This window comes from Anopheles marshallii, chromosome 3, assembly GCF_943734725.1.
Source record: "Anopheles marshallii chromosome 3, idAnoMarsDA_429_01, whole genome shotgun sequence".
Taxonomy (NCBI): Eukaryota; Metazoa; Arthropoda; class Insecta; order Diptera; family Culicidae; genus Anopheles; species Anopheles marshallii.
In genome coordinates, this window is record NC_071327.1 from 66,521,850 (window position 1) to 66,542,558 (window position 20,709).

Below are 20,709 nucleotides of genomic sequence, written 5' to 3' on the forward strand. Positions count from 1 at the left end.
TTGACCACATACCCTACCCCGGGACACTTGAAACTCGACCCCTTGCGTTTGTTTGTGACAGCGGCGGCACACAGAAATTTAAACTAATCGCCGTGGAACTGTGGACCCATACGGTGTTCGGTCGGTGGGTGTCACACTTTAAGACCGATCGTCGAACGGTAAGCACGGGTCCGTGAAGGTTTTGCGCGGGATTTAGACAGTTCTCACCACGTGGCTCAAGTTTTTTTGTGTAGCCTGGGGGAAAAGTATTGCCAGAAGCGGTTTTTTTTACGTAGTGTACGTGGTGTGATCTTCCAAGTGTTTGGAGTAGTGTAAATAACCATTTTTTTAAAACTCTGTCTCGTTGTGCCAGCAAAAGATCGTTCGACCTATTCGGTATAATCAGCCGATAATCATCTGGGTCGTTGGAACTTTAAACCAGCACTTAAACAGTACATCAGTTAAATTTTGCTGTCGCTTTGGACTGCTATTTGGATTATATCATCAGATCGTATAAATATTGCAACATTCCTTCACCCACACTCGCACACATTCCTTTTGCATACGGGTTCCCTCATTATTTTGTTGTGCTCGAAATTAGCTCTAATTGAATAAAGATCCAACGCTAAATGCGGACGCATTTATGTTAAATTAATAAATACATGACTATGACCAATGAAGCGTTACGCTCTTTCCCGAACACTTCCTACTGTTTCAGCCGCTTTTTCAGTTTATCGAAGATGTGTTTTATTTAGGAATATATAACTAATTTATTCAGCACAATCATATAGAAGAACAAGAAGTATTACTCAGCGTTCACAGATTCGTTATAAAATGTATGTTTCGTTTGCGTGTATGTGTGGGGATGTGTTTGAGTTGTTCAACAGATTAGATCAATAGTACACAACGGGGATATATCGAAATGTAAACTAATTACACGTTAAATTTCACTTTTTTTTACAACCCAACTGTTCAGTTATGTGTAGCTGTGGTTTTGTTTTTGTGTGCGTGTAGCAAAGGCGCTCGACAGTGCCTGGCCGAGCGGGGAAACATCTACCATCCCATTGGGTTGTTGGGGTTGGGGGCACCGGGAGCACCCTGGGGCGGTTGCTGCTGATGCTGGGCACCGTACGCTCCCGGATACGTTCCATAATACGGTGGTGGCACCATCGATGAGGGCGGAAAACCAGTGTAGGCTAAACGATTGAGGAATGGAAACAATTATATCAGAAATGACTGGTGTATAAAACTCTACGCTCGTTACGTACCCGACGGATAAGGTAGTGTTCCGTAGGGATTGAAACCTTGCGGCATCGGTGGTGGCGCGTATCCTGTAAACCCAGACATCGGTGCCATGTTTCCACCGTAGGTAGCTGCCATCGGGATACCTTGCATTTGCTGAGGATAGGGTGCCGGGGCCGAGCTGGCCGCTATCGGAGCAGTTGCGGCACTGCTGCCCGATTCGTTCGTCGCCGTAGTAGACGTGTGATGCGTCGGAATGATCGGTGTTACCGCAACTGATGCCTGGCGACTGGATTCGTGTGTCAGATCTTTCATCAGTTCCTCCTTTTCGGTTTTGCGTGCGAAACAATAATCACTGATTTTGCTCTGGAAGACGAGCAGAATCTCCGTCAGCCCGTTGTAGAACGTTTCGCCTTCCTGGAGGTAGCCCTGCAGCTCAGTGAACACATCGTAGGCCGCCGCCAGTTCGGATAGCGTTCGATCGCGCTGATCAGTCGATACGCCCGATTCCGACACGAATCGTTCGTGAGCTTCACGAATTTCCGTCGAAATGACCTGCTGGCGGGCGAGCGTTTCGCCCACTTGTTCCTGTAGCGGACCGATCAGCTTCCCAATCTCGGACAGCGAGATGGCCGGTTCGTTAATAACACCCTCGGTAGCGAGGGCTCCCAGGAAACGGTCCTTCAGGTCAATCGTAAGCGTTTTCAGCTCCGATTCGATGCACTCCCGTTCGGCTTTCATCGTTTCGACCGTCTCCATCAGCGAACGGAGTGCCTGAGCGGCGGACGAGTTGGACGCTTGGCTGTTGCCGCCTGCACCTGCCGATGGGATCTCCTTCGCTAGCTGTTCCGTCGCCATTGAGAGTAACTCGAGCCCGTGCCTGTGGGTGGCAAATTTCTCCCGGATCACCTTATCCGCCGCCGTTGCATTGTTGATGATCGTACGATACTTTTCCCCGTTCGCACGGAACGTTGCGGCCAGCTTATCCGAAGGAGTGCGCGTCCAACGATCCTTAAACTGCGCACGCAGTTGATTATCCGAGTCGCGTTCTTCATCCATCATTCGGAAGGCCTAAAACAATTGGAGCAATTTTCGAAATATAAAATGGACTGCACTGTTTGCAGATAATACAGTTGATTAAAATCATTATACAAAATTCGCCTTTACCTCATCAAGTATTTCTTTGTTGCGCGTAAACAATTCTGGCAATCGTTCGATCAAATCCTTCAGTTGCGCGATGCCACCCTTCTCTCGGACCGCACCCGCTTTTTCCTGCAAGGACGGTGGCAAACTGTCCCCGGATGCCGTCACTTCGACGATGGCCGGCAGATTCAAGCTCGACAGCAATCCGTTTAGGGCTGTGGTCGCTTCTCGCAGACGCATAATCTCTCCGTTTACCAACTCCGACTTTCGACCTTCGCAGGCGGCCAGTGCCTGATTGACCGCCACCGGAACGAGTGCAGTAAAGAGATCCCTAAAGTCGTCGCTCAAATGCGTCGCCATCGGAAGAATCTTCGCCAGCTGTGCTTTACCCGGGCTGGGCAGATTGTTCACGTCCGGTATGGATTCGTTGTAGATGAAGTCGTTATCCTTCTTTGCGTTGGCCAGGCTCTTCTGCGCACTGTTCGCATACTCTTGGAAGAGTGTCGGATTGGAGGAACGGGACTGGGCCGTCTTGAACAGCTCTACCGCTTTCTGCAGTCGGCTTATTTCCTCTCCGAAGGCTTTGTTCGCTTGCGAGACTTTACTGTGATAAAGCATGGTCAAGGCGTGCATTGCGGCCTGGCGACCGGCGACCTGCGGTATCCATTCCTTATCCCACAGTGCTCTCACACTGTCACGCTGCATAGAGCGCAGTGCCTCTGAGTAGAGTTCCTCGCACTGGGCGCACAGTTTTGCCACTACCAAATTTTTCATATTGTCTTTAATCGCTTTGATGACAAATATTTCCTGGGCCTGGGCCAGCATTAGATTGCTGAGTGCGTTCAGGCTGTCCTGCGACAGATCGGGCGTCGGTTCGCCCTGAATTGTAGCGGAAGCAAGCGTCTTTAGGAAGGTAAATATCGATGCACTCTGTTGAAAGAGTTTCGCCGCCTGCTTCAATCCTTCGTCGGTATCAACACTTTGGTTGCTTGCCACCGCACTCTGTAGAGCTGCGAGGTTAAAAAGTACGCATGTCCTTTCATACGCAAGCGATGTAAGCGCTACAATGGGAGAGTAGAAAGCAGAAGCACGCAAACACACAAAGAGTTCATTAATTGATCAATTCATCTTTCGCCTCCCCGCCTGATTCCCACCCCACCCCGACCCACATTTGAACCGGATACTCACTTAAGCTAATGCGTCCACCGAAAATCGATCCTTTGTCGAATGCATCCTTCCATTTAAATGGCACCTGCAGCTCCTGCACCGGAATTTTCGTTTCCAGCGCAGTTAGCTGGTCGTAGTAGCGATAGTTTATCTCCAGACCCGCGTCCAGCTTGTCGAACACCTTCCACACGGCGGTATTACGTAGCTGATTGAGCTCCGAAATTGCTTCATTGATTACGTTCAGCTGTTCCGTCGCCAGATTACGATAGTTGCTCTGGACTAGCGTTTTCAGCGGTTTCGCTATATCCACATCGGAGGGTTTCTTCAACGGTACGGACAGCAGCCCCATGGTGTGATGTGTCGGTATTTAACGTTGCGATATATGTGGGAGAAAAGGCTGGCTCTTTTTCCTTCCGGATGCTTTTTGTAACCGTTGGAGCTGCACGCAAAACGCCCAGTGATCGCGTTCTGGAACGGACTTTGGTCGGTAGTGTACGAAATTATTCACCCAAACTCACTCTCTCCCACTGCGTCTATTAGTAATGTTGGGTATGATTCATTCAATCCGTTTTTTGCTACCAGCTGTGTGACAGGAGACAAAACAAGCAGGTTTGACGGTCCCAAATAATAAAATTACCCACTGTTGAAGAGTCATTCAACAGGCATTTTGCAGCCATTATATGACGCTTGTGCTCAATCATTTCTGGAGGATTTTGCTCGCCAGATTTCCAGCACCTTTTGGTGGGCACTTAAATAGATCAAATAAAAAGATATTTGCACCAGAAGAAGTGATCCTGCAATTAAAATGCACAAAAACGTGCCCTGCACCAAAAATACCCCTATTTCCCTTTTTGTTTCCTACTTGATTTGTGCTTCAACAAGCACGGAGCCGATGTGTTGGTTTGAAAAAATCGGGAAAATCAGCTGTCAGCCGGCGGGTAAACACCAGAGCGGGCAGGTAAACAGCCAAAATCCAACACCAAGCAGATAACGATCGTTCCAATTTCGTCAGTAGCGATTAGCGTTCAATCACCAGCGGTAGGGGTAGCCCTCAAAGATAATGAAGAGCCTTACAGAACGATCCGCTGGGTCACTTTATTGGTGGGTGCTTGCCACGCTGTTTCTCCCGTTAGCAATCCCGGGGCTGGTGCTCAAGTTACTGACGATGGTGAAGGAACAACGGAACGCGCGTAATTTAAACGGAAAGGTAAGTAACCTTAATTGTGGACATTGTGATGTCAATTTCAATTGGTTTATCATTGTTGCAGGTCGTTCTGATAACTGGAGCAAGTTCGGGGCTGGGAGAAGCTTTGGCCCATAGTTTCTTTCTTGCCGGTTGCAAAATCGTGCTAGCAGCACGCCGCAAGGACGAGTTGGAACGCGTACGGAAGGATCTACTCGAGCTTCATACGGTACGCAATGAAAAGTTGGTGAAGTGTTTAACACGTCGCTAATGGCTCTTCTCTTTTTGTGCAGACCGTTCCGACACATCCACCAATCATACTTCCGTTGGACCTTTCCGATCTGAACAGTATTACCGACAAGGTACAGAGCGTACTGGAAATTCACGGTGCGATCGATATTCTGGTCAACAATGGTGGCATCAGCGTACGTGGCGATGCGCTGTCGACTGCCATCGACGTCGACATACGGATAATGCTGGTCAATTACTTCGGCACCGTCGCCATGACGAAGGCATGTCTGCCGTCGATGATTGCCCGAAAGGAGGGCCGTATCGTGAACATTTCCAGTGTGCAAGGAAAGTTTGCCATACCGTACCGTTCGGCGTACAGCGCATCCAAGCATGCCCTGCAAGCCTTTTGCGACAGTTTGCGAGCGGAAGTGGCAAAAGATAACATTAAAGTTACACTGATTTCACCCGGTTACATTAATACTGCAATATCGATGAATGCACTTACCGGTTCCGGTGCTACCTATGGTAGTAAGTATCCTGTTTTTCCAAACTCCGCACAAGCAAGATCTAATTAACTCTGTCTCATTGTAGAAATGGACGCTGCTACGGCCGGTGGTGCATCGGCGGAGGACGCCGCGTCCGGCATCCTGAAAGCGATCGCACGGGATGAGAAGGACATCATCATGGCACCGATCGCACCGCGAGCCGCTTACTGGTTGCGCCATGCAATACCGTCCCTTTACTTCTGGATAATGAAGAAGCGTGCGGAAAAACTAAACTCCTAAACCAAAGACAACATTCTGCTAGTTCCTTTCTTTTAAAACCGCTAGGAATCCCGTTCAGGGCATTACTAAATATTATATAAATCGGCTGCTATATTATACTTCGTTACCCTTAGTTCATGAGCAATTGACTATGAAAAGATCGAACGCACCTAAGATAACCGTATGAAAGGCGGTAAACTGTACACAATTGATTAACCACTAAAATAGAAACAACCAACCAAATGTAGCAAAGTACACCCTATTCCAATAGAAGAATCAACTAAAGATAAGGCAGAGTAAAAAAGGAACCAAAACTTTCATTTGTGTGATAATCAATAACAGCTTACTGTGTTTAAATCGCCCGAAAAATACTACGAGGTAGATAAGCCGTCGCCCGTCTATGCAATCTGTCGCATCGAAAGGTCATTATTTGGCACTTATGGAAGTAATCTTAGATCTATTATCTTCCATTCCATTGGTCTTACATATTGTTCCATTTGCGCATCTAATGAACTAACGTCTCAATGCGCTTGATATTTGCAAGGTCATGCTAGTTAACGCTCTGCAAGCTTCATTAGAGGTTACCTTCCGCTAATAGGTTATGGCGCGACAGGTGTGCGTGAATGGTCCTAATTTGGTACAGGGTTTTCCAAGTATTTATTTTTGTAAATTAACAGCGTTAGTATGCTCATAACATTAAATAAACGCGAGTTTGAACTGTCTACTAATGCCTCATTGCTTCTATAATCTCAAATTTGATTTAGGAAAAAGTGATTAATTTAAACAAGTTTCGGAAAATTACAAAAAAAAAACCCAACCGTCTTTAGCAATGGAAAACACACACATTTGTTCTTTTAATTTATTATTCGTCCTTCTTGCGCTCCGTTCGACATCGTTTGTCTTAATTTATTCATTTTAATTCACACATCGGCTTGTTTTTTTATCCTAACTTGTACGCAATTGCGCTAGCTTAAGCCGCTTACAGCCAAGGATGCCAGGCAGGATCCATTAGACACAAGTTGTCCGGATTGGTGGCCACATGGACGAATGTGCTCATCCGGTTCGCTTCGCCACTGTCGATGCGCGAAAGATTGTTCAACCGACCCATGATCGTACCGACGGCTTTGTTCACCGTCGTGATGATCGTTTCCGCATCGATGTCGATCGATGCGTTGTCCTGTTCGGTGACCGTCGCTGTTGTTGCCTGTGCGGCGCCAGCAGCACCGGCAGCACCAGTGGTACTAGAAGCACCCGATGTTGTGGATGAGATCGTGCTGGACGCACCGCCGCCACCGGTCGACTGATCGACAAGCACCTTTTCGTCGTTGAGCCGCTTCTTGTGGAACCCGATAATTTCGTCCTTTAGAATAGCCTTCAAGATTGTTGTCAGCTTAAAGTTGGGCTGTATGAAACAGCGTGCCGTAGCGACTGCCGACGCCGTAAGCGGTCCGGCCACACCGACGGACGAAACAAACTCGACAATGTTGGGCGTCAGTCGGAACGGTACGGCCCGGTTCACATCCAGGAAACCGGTGCTATCGTCCATCTCGAACCGGAAGTAGGACACGTTCATTAAGCCCGAATCCTGATGCAGATAGATCATGTCCGGATTGAGCCGGGTCAGGCAAAGCGCGTACTCCAGCAGGCAGGAGAGCGATAACTGCAGGGTGAACATTTTACGGAACTGCCAGTAATCGGTCGCGCACGGAAACGTTCGAAGGGCCCAATCCTTTAGCAACGTTTTCGGTACCATCTGCGTTTGCGTTTCCTTGAGAATGTCACGCAAAATGACATGATTGGTGGGTGATCCGCGGGCCTGTATTTTAGCGAGACGATCGTAGTAGCGCGTGATCGGTGCATCGTGCTCGATGTTTAGCTTGGTGCAGCACGATTTGTACACCTCTAGCAGCGAAATGCTGGCGGGATTGTCCTCCACCAGGCGCATCTGGGGCGAAACGGCGACAACGCGCGGGACGGTCAGGTACAGGAACCGACGAGACGTTTCCTTGCGCTTCACCAGGTAAGAGTTGAGCATGCGGAGCAGCTGTAACAGACGCTCCTCGCGGCGTGAATCTGCGATGCCGGTGTCGTTCACCACCAGGTACGGATAGATTTTACCATTGGTGCCACGGATATAGAGCCGCCGGGCGGCTGTGTTATGCTTCTGCACAATGTCCACCCGTGGCATGAAGCGTGCGATGCGAATGTGGTAATGTGAGTTCTTCGGCAGCAGCAATTCCCCGGGCAGCTCCACTTCGGCCGTTTTTTGACTAAAGTTAGACAAAAAGCGACACTTTTCTTCGATGAGGAACGATCTGTATGGTGAAAATAGAGAAAAAAAGATTAATTCCTGCCCCGGACAGCACATTGACGGTGTTGGAAATCAAAAGCTCACTTCGGCAGCTGTTTGGTTTTGGCTTCAAGAATTTTTATCCACATTTTCAGCTTCGTGATCAGGTTATGCAGCTTAATGGCACCGGGTTGCGAGAAGTCAAAGTCGCTCGAAAATTGTCCCTTCATCTTCTGGAACACGGGATCCTGTACCGTTGCCTGCGCACGCCGTGCTAACGATTCGGACGCCGCCGAAACGAACGTTGCCGAAACGGAGCTGGAGATGTTTTCTGTGACGAGACGACATTAACATGGATTATTAGTTTTGAGCGATAAATCCAAAACGTTCCACCAACGGCTTACATACCTATTCCAATGCCAAACGTAGACACGAGTTTCTTGATGAAATTGAGCGTATGTTGTGTGATGGTCGCTTCATTGACTGCTCCACGATTCTCGAACGCGATCGCGTAACACTTCGTTAGGCCTTGGCGCAGCTGGCGCAGTACCTCCTCGTACCAATTCTCCCGGAACCACACCATCTGATCGATGATGCCCTCCAGTGAGCTCAGCACGGTAGGATGAATATCGCGCTGCATGTGCATAATCTTCGAGCAGCGCCACATCGGTGGTGTAGCACGGATGGGGGTCGTAGTGGCGGCACCTGCCGGAACACCCTGCGCACCGGCAGCAGCAGTAGCACCGGTGGCACCCGCAGGCGTTCCACCGGTCGCACCGGTTGTGGATGTGGACGTAACGTCCGACGAAGCCGTTGTCGATCCGGGAGCGCTACCAGCCGCGTTCGTACACCCGCCGGTTGCCGAACCTTCCTTGTTCGCTTTCTGTACGATCGAAGCTTGTTGCTGCTCGTGGCTCTTGTACCGCTCGCGCTGTTCGATCTTGAGCGTAAGGTACAGGGTACGGATCGGGAAGTAGACCGCCTGCGGGAACATACGACCCACTTGGCTGAGCAGATTCATGATAACGTTACCCTCGTACTGGACCAAACTGCAGAGCAGCTGCGGAATCCAGGGTACCCACTGTCCGGGCGGTACTCCGACCGCATACTTGTCCAGCGCATCCAGCAGGGACGATTTGTCATCATCGTACGATAACAACCACAGCACCTTGGCGAGGTATTTGCGAGATTTGCTCTCGATCTGGCTACGGCAGGCGTGCAAGAAGCACGTGACAGCCGACACACCCAGATGGATCTGCCGATAGTCCCGCGTAAATATGTGCTCCAGATAATCGCCCCAGAATGCCCACGCCTTGATGAGCGTGTCGTGCAGCTGTGTGGCCGCACTGAACGCTTTGTTTGCCTCTTCGGAGCGACCGGTTTGAGCCAACAGCAGCCCCTTCAGTGCGTAGAACTCGGCCGTCATCTCCTTGGTGAAGTATTCGAGATTGGTCGGTTCGATCACTTCGAGCGCTTCGGAAAGCTCGGCACGGCTGGTGACCGACGCCATCTGCAGACAGCACTTGACCTGTTGTCTTATTTTCTGAAACAAATAGGCAGACTATTAGAGGAAATAGCTAAATTTGCAAACATTCCAAACGTATCGATACCAGAACGTACCTGGAAACAGTCCACCACCGGCACCGATGGGATGGTGTAAATGCGGGACAGCGAATCTTGACACACGCCGGTCAGGTTTTGTTTGCGCGCAATCTTACCGAAGTGGATGATGGTTTGGGCGGACGCGTGTGCACCCAGCATACACTGTGCGTTCGGTTCGTTGTTATGCTCGAGGTGCGAGGTGATGATCTGGTAGTGATGCTGTCGCCAGGTGAAGATGTCACTCCAGTGCGACAGGTCGTCCGCAATTACGGGGAGCCGGTTGCGCCACGTCTTTACGATCGCTTTCATATCGTGCAGCGATGTGGTACGATTTTGCAGCAGACCCTGGTGAATTTGGCTCGCTTCCTGTAGCTCCATGATCTGCTGTGAGGCCTGCAGGATCGGCAGATGGATGTGGGACACGATCGGTGGCAATCGGCGCCATTCGCGCATACAGTACGCGGATGCCATTTCCACGTAACGTTCTACCGATGCGCTACCACTCGCGTGTTGTGGATCTTCCTGGTTCAGGATCGCCAAATACCCCCGGTACAGATTGATCTTGTAGCCGACCTGCTTCGGGCAGGATTGTTCCACCTTCAGCAAAGATTGCTTCATCAAGTTCCAGTCCGGTACGCGCCATGCACTGTCCATGATCAGGTAGGTGCTCTTATCCCGGCACAGCTGACCAAAATCCATCAAAATGTCCCACTGGTTAAGCTCCTTGGCGCACCGTATCCAGTGGTTTTCCCACAGCTGCATCTCACTGTTCATGTCCGTCGGTGTCTGCCCGTTGCTCAGATCCTGCTTGAAACGCATCATCGCCGCGTCGTAGATACTTTGCGCCTCCTCGAAGTAACCCATCTGCTCGTGCGCAATAGCACGGCTCGTCTCGGAATATTTGGCGTACTTTTGCCATAAACCGGCCCACAGATCTTCCTCGTGCAGTGCGGAATACATCTGCGATAGCGGCTCGCGCACGATCGAACAGTCGCGCATACCCTGATCGTCCTGATCGACGCACTCGGGCAGCAAATCTTTCACATTCGCCCAATCGTCGGCCAGCGATTCCAGCATCAGCGTCATCCGATGCCAAAGGTTGTGCGCTCGTCCAAGATATCCCATCAGGTTTGGCGGCATGTAAACCGGCGGTTGACACTGGGCCAACGCTTCTACGAACGTGTGCAACGCACTCGGGTTACAATCGCGCTGGATGGTGTGTGCGCCGGACGCAAGGAATGGAATAATTTCCCGATCAAGCGATTGCTGCTGTATCGGGTCCAATATTTCCCATAGCTTTGGGAACATATCTAGCCACACTTTCTCCGCCAGCTGTGTATCCATGTGGCAGAGCTGTGCCGTAGCTACCAGCAGCTGTTCGGTGCGTACCTTTCGATTCGCTTCCATGAACTCTGCCTGGCGGCTGATCAGTTTGGCGAGCGCCGCATGCCTATTCGCTACCGGTCGTTCGCTTTCTTCATGTCGCGAAATGTTTGAATCGACACTCATATCCATATCAAACGCGTCCTCCTTATCCTCGATCGGATCAAACGAATCAGTCGTATCGTTGTTTATCGTCGTGTAGATAACAAAGTTTTTGCGCTCTTCCGGATCGGCAAAGTTTATTACCTGGGAAAAGAAACATCTTAGTGAGTTGTATTGCGTGACGATCGAGATCCAGATGGTACTCACCGATGATATGCTGGGGAGAAGATGATTATCCACGCTGTTCTGTATCTGTGTGGTCGTGTTCGCGGTCAGTATCAGCAGCTCGATACACTGTTTGATCCAGTAATGCTGCCCAATCGAGTCCCAAGAGTGTGAACAGATAATGTACAGCAGTCGATCGTGTAACCGACGGCGCATCGAACCATCAAACACTTCGAAGAACTTGGCCCTGATGCGAGGTACCGGACAGCGCAAACCAGCCACGAATGCAGCTTCCAACTTGGAGGTGAGCTCCGTAGCTTTCAGCACCTCATCGCGGTAGATATAATTCACCAGCTCGAGGAATTGCCCATTCAGCTCCAAATCGTCCGCGAACCGTTTCTCGACGTACTGCATTAGCTTAACGAGCAGAATTGCTTTCTCGCGCAAGGTCGGCGCTTGCTGTACCGTAACCGGTGTGTTTTTGTTGTTCTTCATCCACTCCTCGATGATCTTCACGATGGCTTTGATCACTTTCGAATCGTTGCTCTTCTCGATCAACCCGACCAGTATTGCGCCGATGAACATTTTGCGCATTTCGACGCTCATCACGACGACACGGTTCTTGACCAGATCGAGTGACACCACCAACAGCTCCAGTGCGATCGAGCTCGTGTTCGCTACATCGCTCATCGAAGCGCCCGTACCAAGACCTCCGGCACCGACGCCACCGGCACCGACACCACCCGCTCCACCGGCACCGCCACCGGCTATTCCACCGGGTCCTGAGGCTCCTCCTCCAAGACCCATGGCGCCTCCAAATCCGGTCAGATGCTCTTTGGTCAAGCGGTTCAGAAGACGCATAAAAGGCGTGATGAGCCGATCGATGTACCCGGGGTTGTTGGAGCAGGCTGCCTTCAGCGTCATGAGCGTACCAAACAGCGATGATGGATTTGCTTGGGAAGTTTTCTCATACGTCGCTAACCCGTCGTAGATCATGCGCGAGATGGTGGTGTACAGTATTTCGAGTTCGTCACACTTGTGCTGCGCGTCCGTCGGGAAGATGGCCATCAACCGGGAGAGCAGTCCGTGCATTAGCTTTATGACGCGCGTATTCGAACATGTGACACAGGCGGACAACCCACGCTGCAATGGCCGCAACGTGTTCAGGATCTGGTCCTTCTTTAGCACGCCAAGCAGGAAAGTGAGCAGTTCCAGTGCCGTACAGATATTACCGATGCTTGTCGGTTGTATATCGACGTTTTGCAACACCTTATCCAGCCATACGAGCTTTAGATCGACCGGTGTGTCTGGCTTTAGGGCGAGCTTTAGCAGATTTACACAACGCCGGGCGAGATTGTCTCCGGGTGTAACGATACCCGGCGCTCCGGGTGCTACCTCATTAATCTGACACGCCATACGAAACAGGAAGTTTAAAACCGTATCGAGCTGCGCCCGATCGATCGAACGGTTCACACCGTCTGTTTTGCCACTCGCTAAAGCAGTGGAAGATGTGCTCGGCGACGGTTGTGGATCCGTATCGCCCATCGCCTGTTTCTTCTTGACACCACCCGTTCCATCGTCATCGACACCGGTAGCCGAGCGTTTAACTGCACCGCTTGTTTGCAGCTTGTTCGAACCATCGGCCTGTACCGTTCCTTCCGATCCACCAGCGCTATCCAATTCGGTCGCTTCGTCGCCACCGGTTACACCGGTTCCTTCACCACCAGCCGCTGCTGCTGCCGCCGCCGCTTCCTCCGCTTCGTCCTTCACCCGCTGCATTTCCCACTTGATCACAACTTCTGCCAACTCGATCGAGAGTTTACGGTACTCGGTGGATGTGTTGGTTACCGTGCCAAGCCGCTGCATGGAGTTAATCATTTGCTGCACGAGCTGATGCCTCACCGGGTAGTAAACCTTATAGTGACGTACAATTAGCTGCAGGATGTGGAAAAGCTGTTGCATTGAGTGGCCTTCTTCCACGATAATCTTCTTTGTCCAGTGGGTTAGCATCGTGTTGCCATCCTCCATGCGCAAAGGCATTGCCGGTGTCAGTACCTCGAGCGCTTGTTGTACCACGCGTCTCGCCTCGACTGCGTGAGCCTTTAGCAGCGAATGGAATACTACCACAAAGAGACACATATTCGTTTGTTAAACATTTCGCTTTCACGGAGCAACTGCACGGAACTGCTCGGGGCAACCATTAGTAGCCCGGAGCAATACAGAGCAGCAAGGTAGAAGAAGGGCGGGTGCCGGCTTCTTATACCATAATGTTATGATTAGCTTAAGCTATAGTACATATATTTACCTTGAAGAACGATACGCTTATGAATTGCGAGTCGTGCAATGATGTGACTGAGCAGCAGATGGCCATGATAGCGTGCGGACGGATCGACACAATTTTTCGGTAGAAGACAGGGCCACGCAAACGTCATCAAACGCCTCAGCTTATTCCCTTCGCGCTTGTTATTCGCATCGCCATCATGTATATGGGGCGATGCTTTCTCCACCAGCAAACTGGCAAACTGCAGCAGAGCAATACGCACACAATCATCATTGGCGAACGGTTGCTCCGGCTCGATCACCTTGTTTATGAACACCGAAACTACGTTGCTGTCATCTTCTTGGTATGGGGCAGGTGGTGCACCGACCAGTTTGTTTCCTTCGCCCTTCTCGAAGCTTAGCGCAAAGCTCGGAATGATGATCATCATCAGAATCTTCGCCTTCAGATCGTCTGCCAGATCCGAGCCCTTAAATATGTCCACGAACTGGAAAAATGCCTTCCGTTTCCATTCCACGGTATAACTCTGGCAGACGGTATTCTGTAGAAAATCGCGCATAAACTGGAAATCGGGCACGAAACGAAGACATAGAGCACGCAACAGCTGAAACAGCAGCAGAATCTCGTTCGTGTTGTAGGAAAAGTATTCAATCAGGATTTTTGCGATCAGATGCCATAAATCGCAAACCACCGATACTTGGCAGGTCTGTGAAGGGGGAAGCAAGAATAACGATGGGATAGCGAAATGAAAAACATTTTTAACATTATCTCCTTCCAGAACGTACCTTGTAGAGATCGTTCTTCCATATGCTTTTCAGCACAGTAACAATTTCCACCTGGCTCGTAATCCACGGACCATCGAACTCGACCAGTGTGTGGATAATGAGTACCGCCTGATGTTGCGACTCGTACCGTTCATCAAATGGTTTCGATGCTGTGGATGATTCCGAGTTAAGTAGAATCAGCTGCGTCAGGCGGGCACCCTTCAATTGGGCCGCATTACGGAACGGTAAACCGTCCTTGTGGCGCAACAGGAAGATTGTGAATCGATTCCACTGTGCATCTTTCATGACAACATCGGTTAACAACAGTTCAATGGTTTCCTTCGGATAGCGCAACAGGAATTTAACCAGCGCCGGACGATACGGTGACGATGGTTCGACCTGCGGAAAAAAATGTTTTGTTAAGCTTGATTTGCTCTTTTGGTTGCGTTTGATCATCAAACTTACCATCAAACTCTTCTCCGCCTGCAATATTAGTTTACACAGGCTTTCAATGAATTTGGGCGACGCGGCCGGTATTTGCTGGAAGATACCGAGTATTGTAACGATCTTCTTTTCCATCTCGCTCGTCTTTGAAGTTGCTAAAAAGTTGCCCTGGTTACTGGTAATGGTCACCTCGAGCATCTTGCGCAGTATCTGCAACAGTGAATCGCACAGCTTTTCGTTGAACATTGCCGGGAAAAGCTGGGTCAGGTAGGATAGACGCCGCGTTCCACTCAGTGTGAGATTTCGATAATCGCCAAGCATTAACAGCAGGGGACGTATGACTGTGTGGATCTAGAGTGGAGAAGCGTAAGATAAAGAGGGAAATTAATGGCAGTTTATATGAACACTATTTAAGCGATCAATGTTTCTTACCGTCTCCTTGCTGACATTACAGCCCTGTAGGAAATTTTTCATGCAATGAAACGCTGCTTCCTGTAGCTCGGCATTATTTTTCTCCAATCCTTTGAACAAGATGGCGAATATTTTCTCTCTACATCCGTTCGGTATGTAATGGCAGGCGGCCAGCGCATTCAGGGCGCTTTTTCGCAATGGTACCAGGTTTGTGACCGTCTTGTAACACTCCAGCTTGTTCAGCGTTGCATCCTCCGCATCCGAGAGCGTCAATACTTCGTGGTAGAACACTTTGTGCGTCAAAACGTTGAGATCTGGTGAAGAAATGTTAGCATAGAATTGATGTACTTTTCAATGACAAGCTCTCATGTGATTAAGCATGCTTACCGATTGTGAACAAACGTGGTTCAAGCGTAGTACAGAATGTGTTACCGTCCATTAGACCAATCTGTGCACTGGCCGGCTGATGACGCAACAGGTGTTTCTTGGGCGGTATCATGTCTACCAACACCTCCCGGTGAGGATCCATCACCTCTGTTACCGTTTTTTCCTGTAGTTCTGCAATCAATCGCAACGATGACATTGCCTGTGAAGGAAGGAAACGACAATCTTAAGCATTACATTAAGTTGAATTGACAAACGTTAACCGCAGATTCTCATTACCGTTTCACGAACGAGGGTGTGAGGGCTTGTAACTTGGCGAACCAGCTCATGGATTACATCATGCATTGCCTTTTTCTGCGTTGCTAGCAATTCTTCATTCTTGCAGTCCTTCTCCAATGGTGTCATGCAGATGCGCAACATCTTCTCGAGGAATGTACGCGCCATGTCGATTGCTCCACTGGAAACTTCCCCGGTCAGGTCCATGATGATAAACATGAACGCCTTCAAGAAGACGAACGTATGCTGATAAAGCCATCGCATCGCCATGTTCTGGTAGAGGAATTTCAGTGCAATGCATCCACCCATTTTAGAGTACCACGGACGTTCGTAGCACAGGGCCGCCATCTTCTCACCCAGATAGTTCATCAGCGGCAAGCGACAGGCACGCTCCTTCGAGCCCATGATGTTGGTTGCCGTTTCGAGGATGAGAACCATCGCCAGATTGCCCGGTTTGCACAATTCCTTCTCCTCGTGACCCATTATGTCAGCCAGCGCATCAATCAGTACGAGCGGATCCATACTAACGTTATACCACTGGTAGTGTTTGAGCAGCGGGAATGGGCCGGCCTGCTGCGCAATCGCCACCATCGTGTAGTGTCGCACGACGGCAACCATCGTGGGCAGGACGGAACCGCGTAGCTCTTTGGTAGCCGCAGCCACAAACATTCCCGTGAGAGCTGTCTGATGTGTCAGACGCGCACGCTTATCCGGTGCGATGTAGTTGCCCACGTTCAGTGAGCACTGGATGTTGTTCTCGGTGAAACTCGGATGCATGAACAGCTTCTGCAGCGTGTGCTTATCATCGTCCAGCGTGATAGAAGCGGCCAAATAGCATCGGATCACTTCCCAGCTCTGGCGCCAGTAGAATGGATCTGTCGTGCTGCACTTCAGCGCGTTGAATGCGGTCTCGATGACTTTATCTACGGCAAAGTTGATCGGATTTCGATGATCTTGGAAGTAGGCTACCACCGCAGGAAGGGCCTGATCGTTTTCTTGATACTTGAGCTTCTGTGGTTCTATCATCATCTTACGGTTACCGCCACCGAATTTGCCCAACACACGGAACGCAACAATGGCCGCACTGTCCTGGTTGCGCAGCGTCCGCCAAAGTGCCTGCATTAAATCTGCCCGTACCGGTTGGATGTGATCGTACAGGAAATCGGGCTGTAAATTGTCGACGCAAAGCTCTAATGTTCGCAAGCCCTGCGAACGGAATAATAGTTGTAAAGAGAAGAGAGGTAAGAACATTTATAATTTGTTTTAACATAATGCGTAGGTTTCATCTTACCTGACTTATAAGAGTGTGCGATCCATTCAATGCCGATACGAGTGGATCCATCAGCATAGGAAGATATGGGAGCAGGGAGGATAAACGGACCGGTACCGTGAGGCACAGTTCCACGAAGAGGTCTTTCATGTGCTGCTTGTGGAAACCGCTTTGCAGCCGGTTCAATCCTTCCAGCAGGTTCGGCAATAGGGGCAAAAACTCTTGGTACAGTAGATCGTGCGATCCTCCACCTATCGATCGGAACAGCGCTCGCAGCAAGAGGAAATAGTTGTACGGTTCCTTTGCAGTCATTGCAAGCTCCATCGAACGGTTAACGATGTTGTGCAGATGCGGACGAAGCATGTGTTCGTTTTCGGCAGCGAACAAACTAACACTTCCAAACACCAGCTTAAACAGTCGTAGGTAGAGATTCGAACGTTCTATGTTCGATCCCATCTCATCCATACGCTCAAGCAGATACTCCACCAGTACAGTCGCGAATAGGGGCGATGTTTTCGGGTTCGCTAGGAAGGAATTTGCTATAACCTGCAGCGTCGTGTTTTTGTACAGTCGATCTACCATAAAGTCGATGGTGGCGGTAAATATTTCCTGGAAGTTTTGCGGATCCATTGTGAGGAACTGGAAAATGGAAAAGATGTTATTAGTACATACATTAATGATAATTCAAGTAGAATTCTTCTGCTTTCTTCGTAATCTAAAGTTTTCTATAAAATCGATTACTTTGACAAATGTTCTTGACAGATACTCACCACTCCACTAAAGTGTTCCAAAACTTCCTTCTCCTCCTTGGTACGTGGCATCTGTAAGGTTTGCTTCTGCACCGGGATGGACTGTGTAATGCCCATTCCGGCAGCTGGAATGTTTATCGTGTAGATATCCAACGCTTCCAGTGCCCAGTGGAACAGATCGATGAAGATGAGTATTTCGCTAGGATTGAATATTTTTGCCGGTCCCGGATACTCGTTAGTATTGATTGATTTTGGCGAGGGACAGTTCCACGTAACCGCTTTTACACCGCAAACGAGTGTTTTAATTAGGCTACGATACTCCGACACATTCAGCGTGGTTGGAACGGGCAAACCAATACTTGTCGCTTTCTGTCCGGAGCCATCCGAACCTTCCGCGCACCCACCGAGCAGATCTCGAGCTGTACTTTCGCTCTGGCCGGGAAGTGTGCCACCCATTTCCGAAGGTTTCTGTTTCCTGCAAGGTAGGAAAACAATAAGTGAATGATAATGAAGTGTTATTAGATAAAGTGATGATGAAACTTACCATTTCTGCATCAACTGAGGCAACTGCACTTTGGAAATAGTTTGAAATTTTATCGTAAAAATGCGCAGCATCGTGATCAGCAAATCGCGGGCAACTACTGGCTCGACTTCGCTCTTCAAGCGAATACAATCAACCAAATTTAGCAGCAGCTTGCAGGACATCGTTTGAATGCTCGTAGGCAATGATTCGTCGTGTATATTCTTGGCAAACAGATGAACCGCTTTGGACAGGGCCTGCAGGCTGAGCTGCTGCCGAATATGGTGCACCAGATCCGCGAGTGTGGAGTAAGCGAGCGGACGTAAATTTTCATGCGTGGTCCAGCCCTTTCCGAGGAGCACATCATCATCAAACAGCTTCTCGATCATCGGTACGAAATCTACGGAAAAGTTGAAATAATGTTTGCTGGCCAGCACAAAATCTAAACAACGCATATGGAAGGTAACATACGATTGCGGAATTCCGTCTGAAGGATATGACGCGATGCAACTAGCAGCTCCTTGCGCGAACTAGCCACCTCCTTCGGGCAGCTTTCGAGTAAATTTATCATACCCTTCACCATCGTTGAGGCGTGTGTATGCACCGCGTCCGGGAACAGCCGCAAAATATAGGCGGAAAAGGTGAGCGTCTTGATCTGTGCTCCCATAAAATCCACATACGTTTCTTTATTGAAATTGGCCGAGTTTCTGAAAGAAGTAACTGAATTTAGAAACCTATTTCGAGAAACACATTGAAAGATCATACTCACTTGTGTGCTAGAGATGGCTGTAAGCTGATGGTACTCATGACCAAGGGTATAAAATCAGCCACTTCCTGGTGTAGATTTTGTTTGTAAATTTGATACAGCAGCACCACTATGATGGGGAGCTCATGCAGAACTTTCAGTGAGTTAATGCCTTTCGGTATGAGATTGTACTGAAATTAAGAAACAAACATGAGAATCAGCTGGAAACAGTAACAACCTCGTTCAGCTGTTTCAAATAGAGTGCTTACCGCCGCAGTTGTTGTTTTACCATCGGCTGTTTTTTTCTCCAGTTGAATATTCGTCATAGTGAAAATGTCCGGCAGTAGCGTCTCAAAGTTTAGCTCCTTCAGGTCCTTCACCTTGATTCCCTGTCGCGGCTCGAACATCATGTTCATGTGTTTCGGCAGATCGGTAAAAATTTTCTTTAGGTACGCTACGAAGTCATGAATTTCCGTATGAAACGGTGGCCTGTACTGCTTGTGAATGTCAACGATTATGCGCAGGCAAACGAGCACGTTCTCTTCGTTCTCCGTGTACAGCAGCTTAATCATTAGAATGATAATAGGCTTCACGAATGGGCGCACGAGCTCACTTTGCGGCAACCGGTGGATCATTTCCAAGATCAACTTGCGCACCTGAAAATAGCACAGCATGTTAGTACTAGCTAATGCTGAAGGATAAAACACAAATCACACGAGTGCTTACTTGCTGCATATTGAGTTCCGAAATGAACATCGGTTCCCCGTCCTGGAGCACCTTCAGAAAAACGCGCATTGCATGCTCGAGGAAGTTCTGATAGCCGCTGGACTGTGTGATGATCTCAAAGCTCTCGCTTAGCTCCTGGGCCGCCTTTAGCTTTAGCTCATCTTTCGAGCCGGCATCCCCCAGCATCGTAACGAAGCTGCGAAATTGACCAATCTGCGTTGGTTCCAAAAACTGAGTTGCCCCGGCCTGGGAGGCCGAGTTTGCTGGATAATTTGCTGCCATAATGATGCAATTGGAAGTCGCTTCTCAGCAGCAAAACAAACTCCACCTTTTCGCACTTATCACCGCACCAAGCGCTGGTGGTTGGGGGAAGCATACGAATGTTAACAGCGCATCAGTATGCTCCGTACAGGCACACACGCATCGTAATGCTTTTAGTTTGTGATGAGTTGAAAAAGTTCTACGTATTGCAGTGTTTTTATTGTATTTACAGCGTATAATTGCAAAGGTAAATGCAAATTTGTTGTCTCGTCGTTCCAAGCACGCTTTTTCACACACATAAACACTCGTTTTTCATCGGCGTCAAAGTAGGCGGCTTGATTGCATGTCACGCCCGTACAGACTAGTGGGTTGAGTTCTTAAGTGATTTGTCATTCCTCGGATGGTTCGTTCTGTTTGAAATGACCGTTTCATGAAGTTCACAAAAGAGCACACAGCATTATTCCTGAAATCGATAGTTTATTAAGCTAATTAGTTGTTTAAATATAAAAAAACCGTATATCAATACGATTAAGCATCGCTGTATAGTAATATTCTCTTTAAAAGCCAAAACAAAGCTCAAAAAAGGCTGAATTTTCTCACTCCTTCATTTCCTTCTCTATGATTTCTCCT

The 20,709-nt window shown here is 49.1% G+C and overlaps 3 protein-coding genes across 3 annotated transcripts; 1 reads left to right on the forward strand and 2 right to left on the reverse strand.

The window, feature by feature from the left end:
- Positions 1–1,032: 1,032 nt before the first annotated feature.
- Positions 1,033–3,880, reverse strand: LOC128716171 (programmed cell death 6-interacting protein). The gene is made up of 4 exons (XM_053811092.1): positions 3,553–3,880; positions 2,389–3,425; positions 1,248–2,292; positions 1,033–1,175 (listed from the first exon to the last, which is right to left on the reverse strand). Exons 1-4 carry the CDS (start codon positions 3,878–3,880, stop codon positions 1,033–1,035), a joined length of 2,553 nt encoding a protein of 850 aa, XP_053667067.1.
- A 711-nt stretch (positions 3,881–4,591) lies between these two features.
- Positions 4,592–5,730, forward strand: LOC128716172 (dehydrogenase/reductase SDR family protein 7-like). The gene is made up of 4 exons (XM_053811093.1): positions 4,592–4,738; positions 4,800–4,943; positions 5,008–5,473; positions 5,537–5,730. Exons 1-4 carry the CDS (start codon positions 4,592–4,594, stop codon positions 5,728–5,730), a joined length of 951 nt encoding a protein of 316 aa, XP_053667068.1.
- Positions 5,731–6,688: 958 nt separating this feature from the next.
- LOC128716003 (transcription-associated protein 1) lies at positions 6,689–20,100 on the reverse strand. Its single transcript, XM_053810925.1, has 18 exons — positions 19,819–20,100; positions 19,362–19,748; positions 19,117–19,283; positions 18,819–19,054; positions 18,372–18,747; positions 17,849–18,302; positions 17,100–17,717; positions 15,812–17,014; positions 15,536–15,734; positions 15,170–15,462; positions 14,759–15,088; positions 14,315–14,692; positions 13,557–14,235; positions 11,294–13,371; positions 9,620–11,230; positions 8,408–9,560; positions 8,105–8,330; positions 6,689–8,024 (listed from the first exon to the last, which is right to left on the reverse strand). The coding sequence occupies exons 1-18, from the start codon at positions 20,098–20,100 to the stop codon at positions 6,689–6,691; spliced, it is 12,006 nt and encodes a 4,001-aa protein (XP_053666900.1).
- Between the last annotated feature and the right edge of the window lie 609 nt (positions 20,101–20,709).

Excerpts from the sequence above, each read along its gene's own strand:
- LOC128716003 (XM_053810925.1), bottom strand. The coding sequence starts at position 20,100 with ATGGCAGCAAATTATCCAGCAAACTCGGCCTCCCAGGCCGGGGCAACT. Across the intron at positions 19,749-19,818 it reads CGGAACTCAATATGCAGCAA|GTGCGCAAGTTGATCTTGGA; the intron begins GTAAGCACTCGT and ends TGCTATTTTCAG. Across the intron at positions 18,748-18,818 it reads TCAGACGGAATTCCGCAATC|ATTTCGTACCGATGATCGAG; the intron begins GTATGTTACCTT and ends ACTTTTCCGTAG.
- LOC128716171 (XM_053811092.1), bottom strand. The coding sequence starts at position 3,880 with ATGGGGCTGCTGTCCGTACCGTTGAAGAAACCCTCCGATGTGGATATA. Across the intron at positions 2,293-2,388 it reads ACAAAGAAATACTTGATGAG|GCCTTCCGAATGATGGATGA; the intron begins GTAAAGGCGAAT and ends CAATTGTTTTAG. Across the intron at positions 1,176-1,247 it reads AACACTACCTTATCCGTCGG|CCTACACTGGTTTTCCGCCC; the intron begins GTACGTAACGAG and ends TCAATCGTTTAG.
- LOC128716172 (XM_053811093.1), top strand. The coding sequence starts at position 4,592 with ATGAAGAGCCTTACAGAACGATCCGCTGGGTCACTTTATTGGTGGGTG. Across the intron at positions 4,944-5,007 it reads ATCTACTCGAGCTTCATACG|ACCGTTCCGACACATCCACC; the intron begins GTACGCAATGAA and ends CTTTTTGTGCAG. Across the intron at positions 5,474-5,536 it reads TTCCGGTGCTACCTATGGTA|AAATGGACGCTGCTACGGCC; the intron begins GTAAGTATCCTG and ends GTCTCATTGTAG.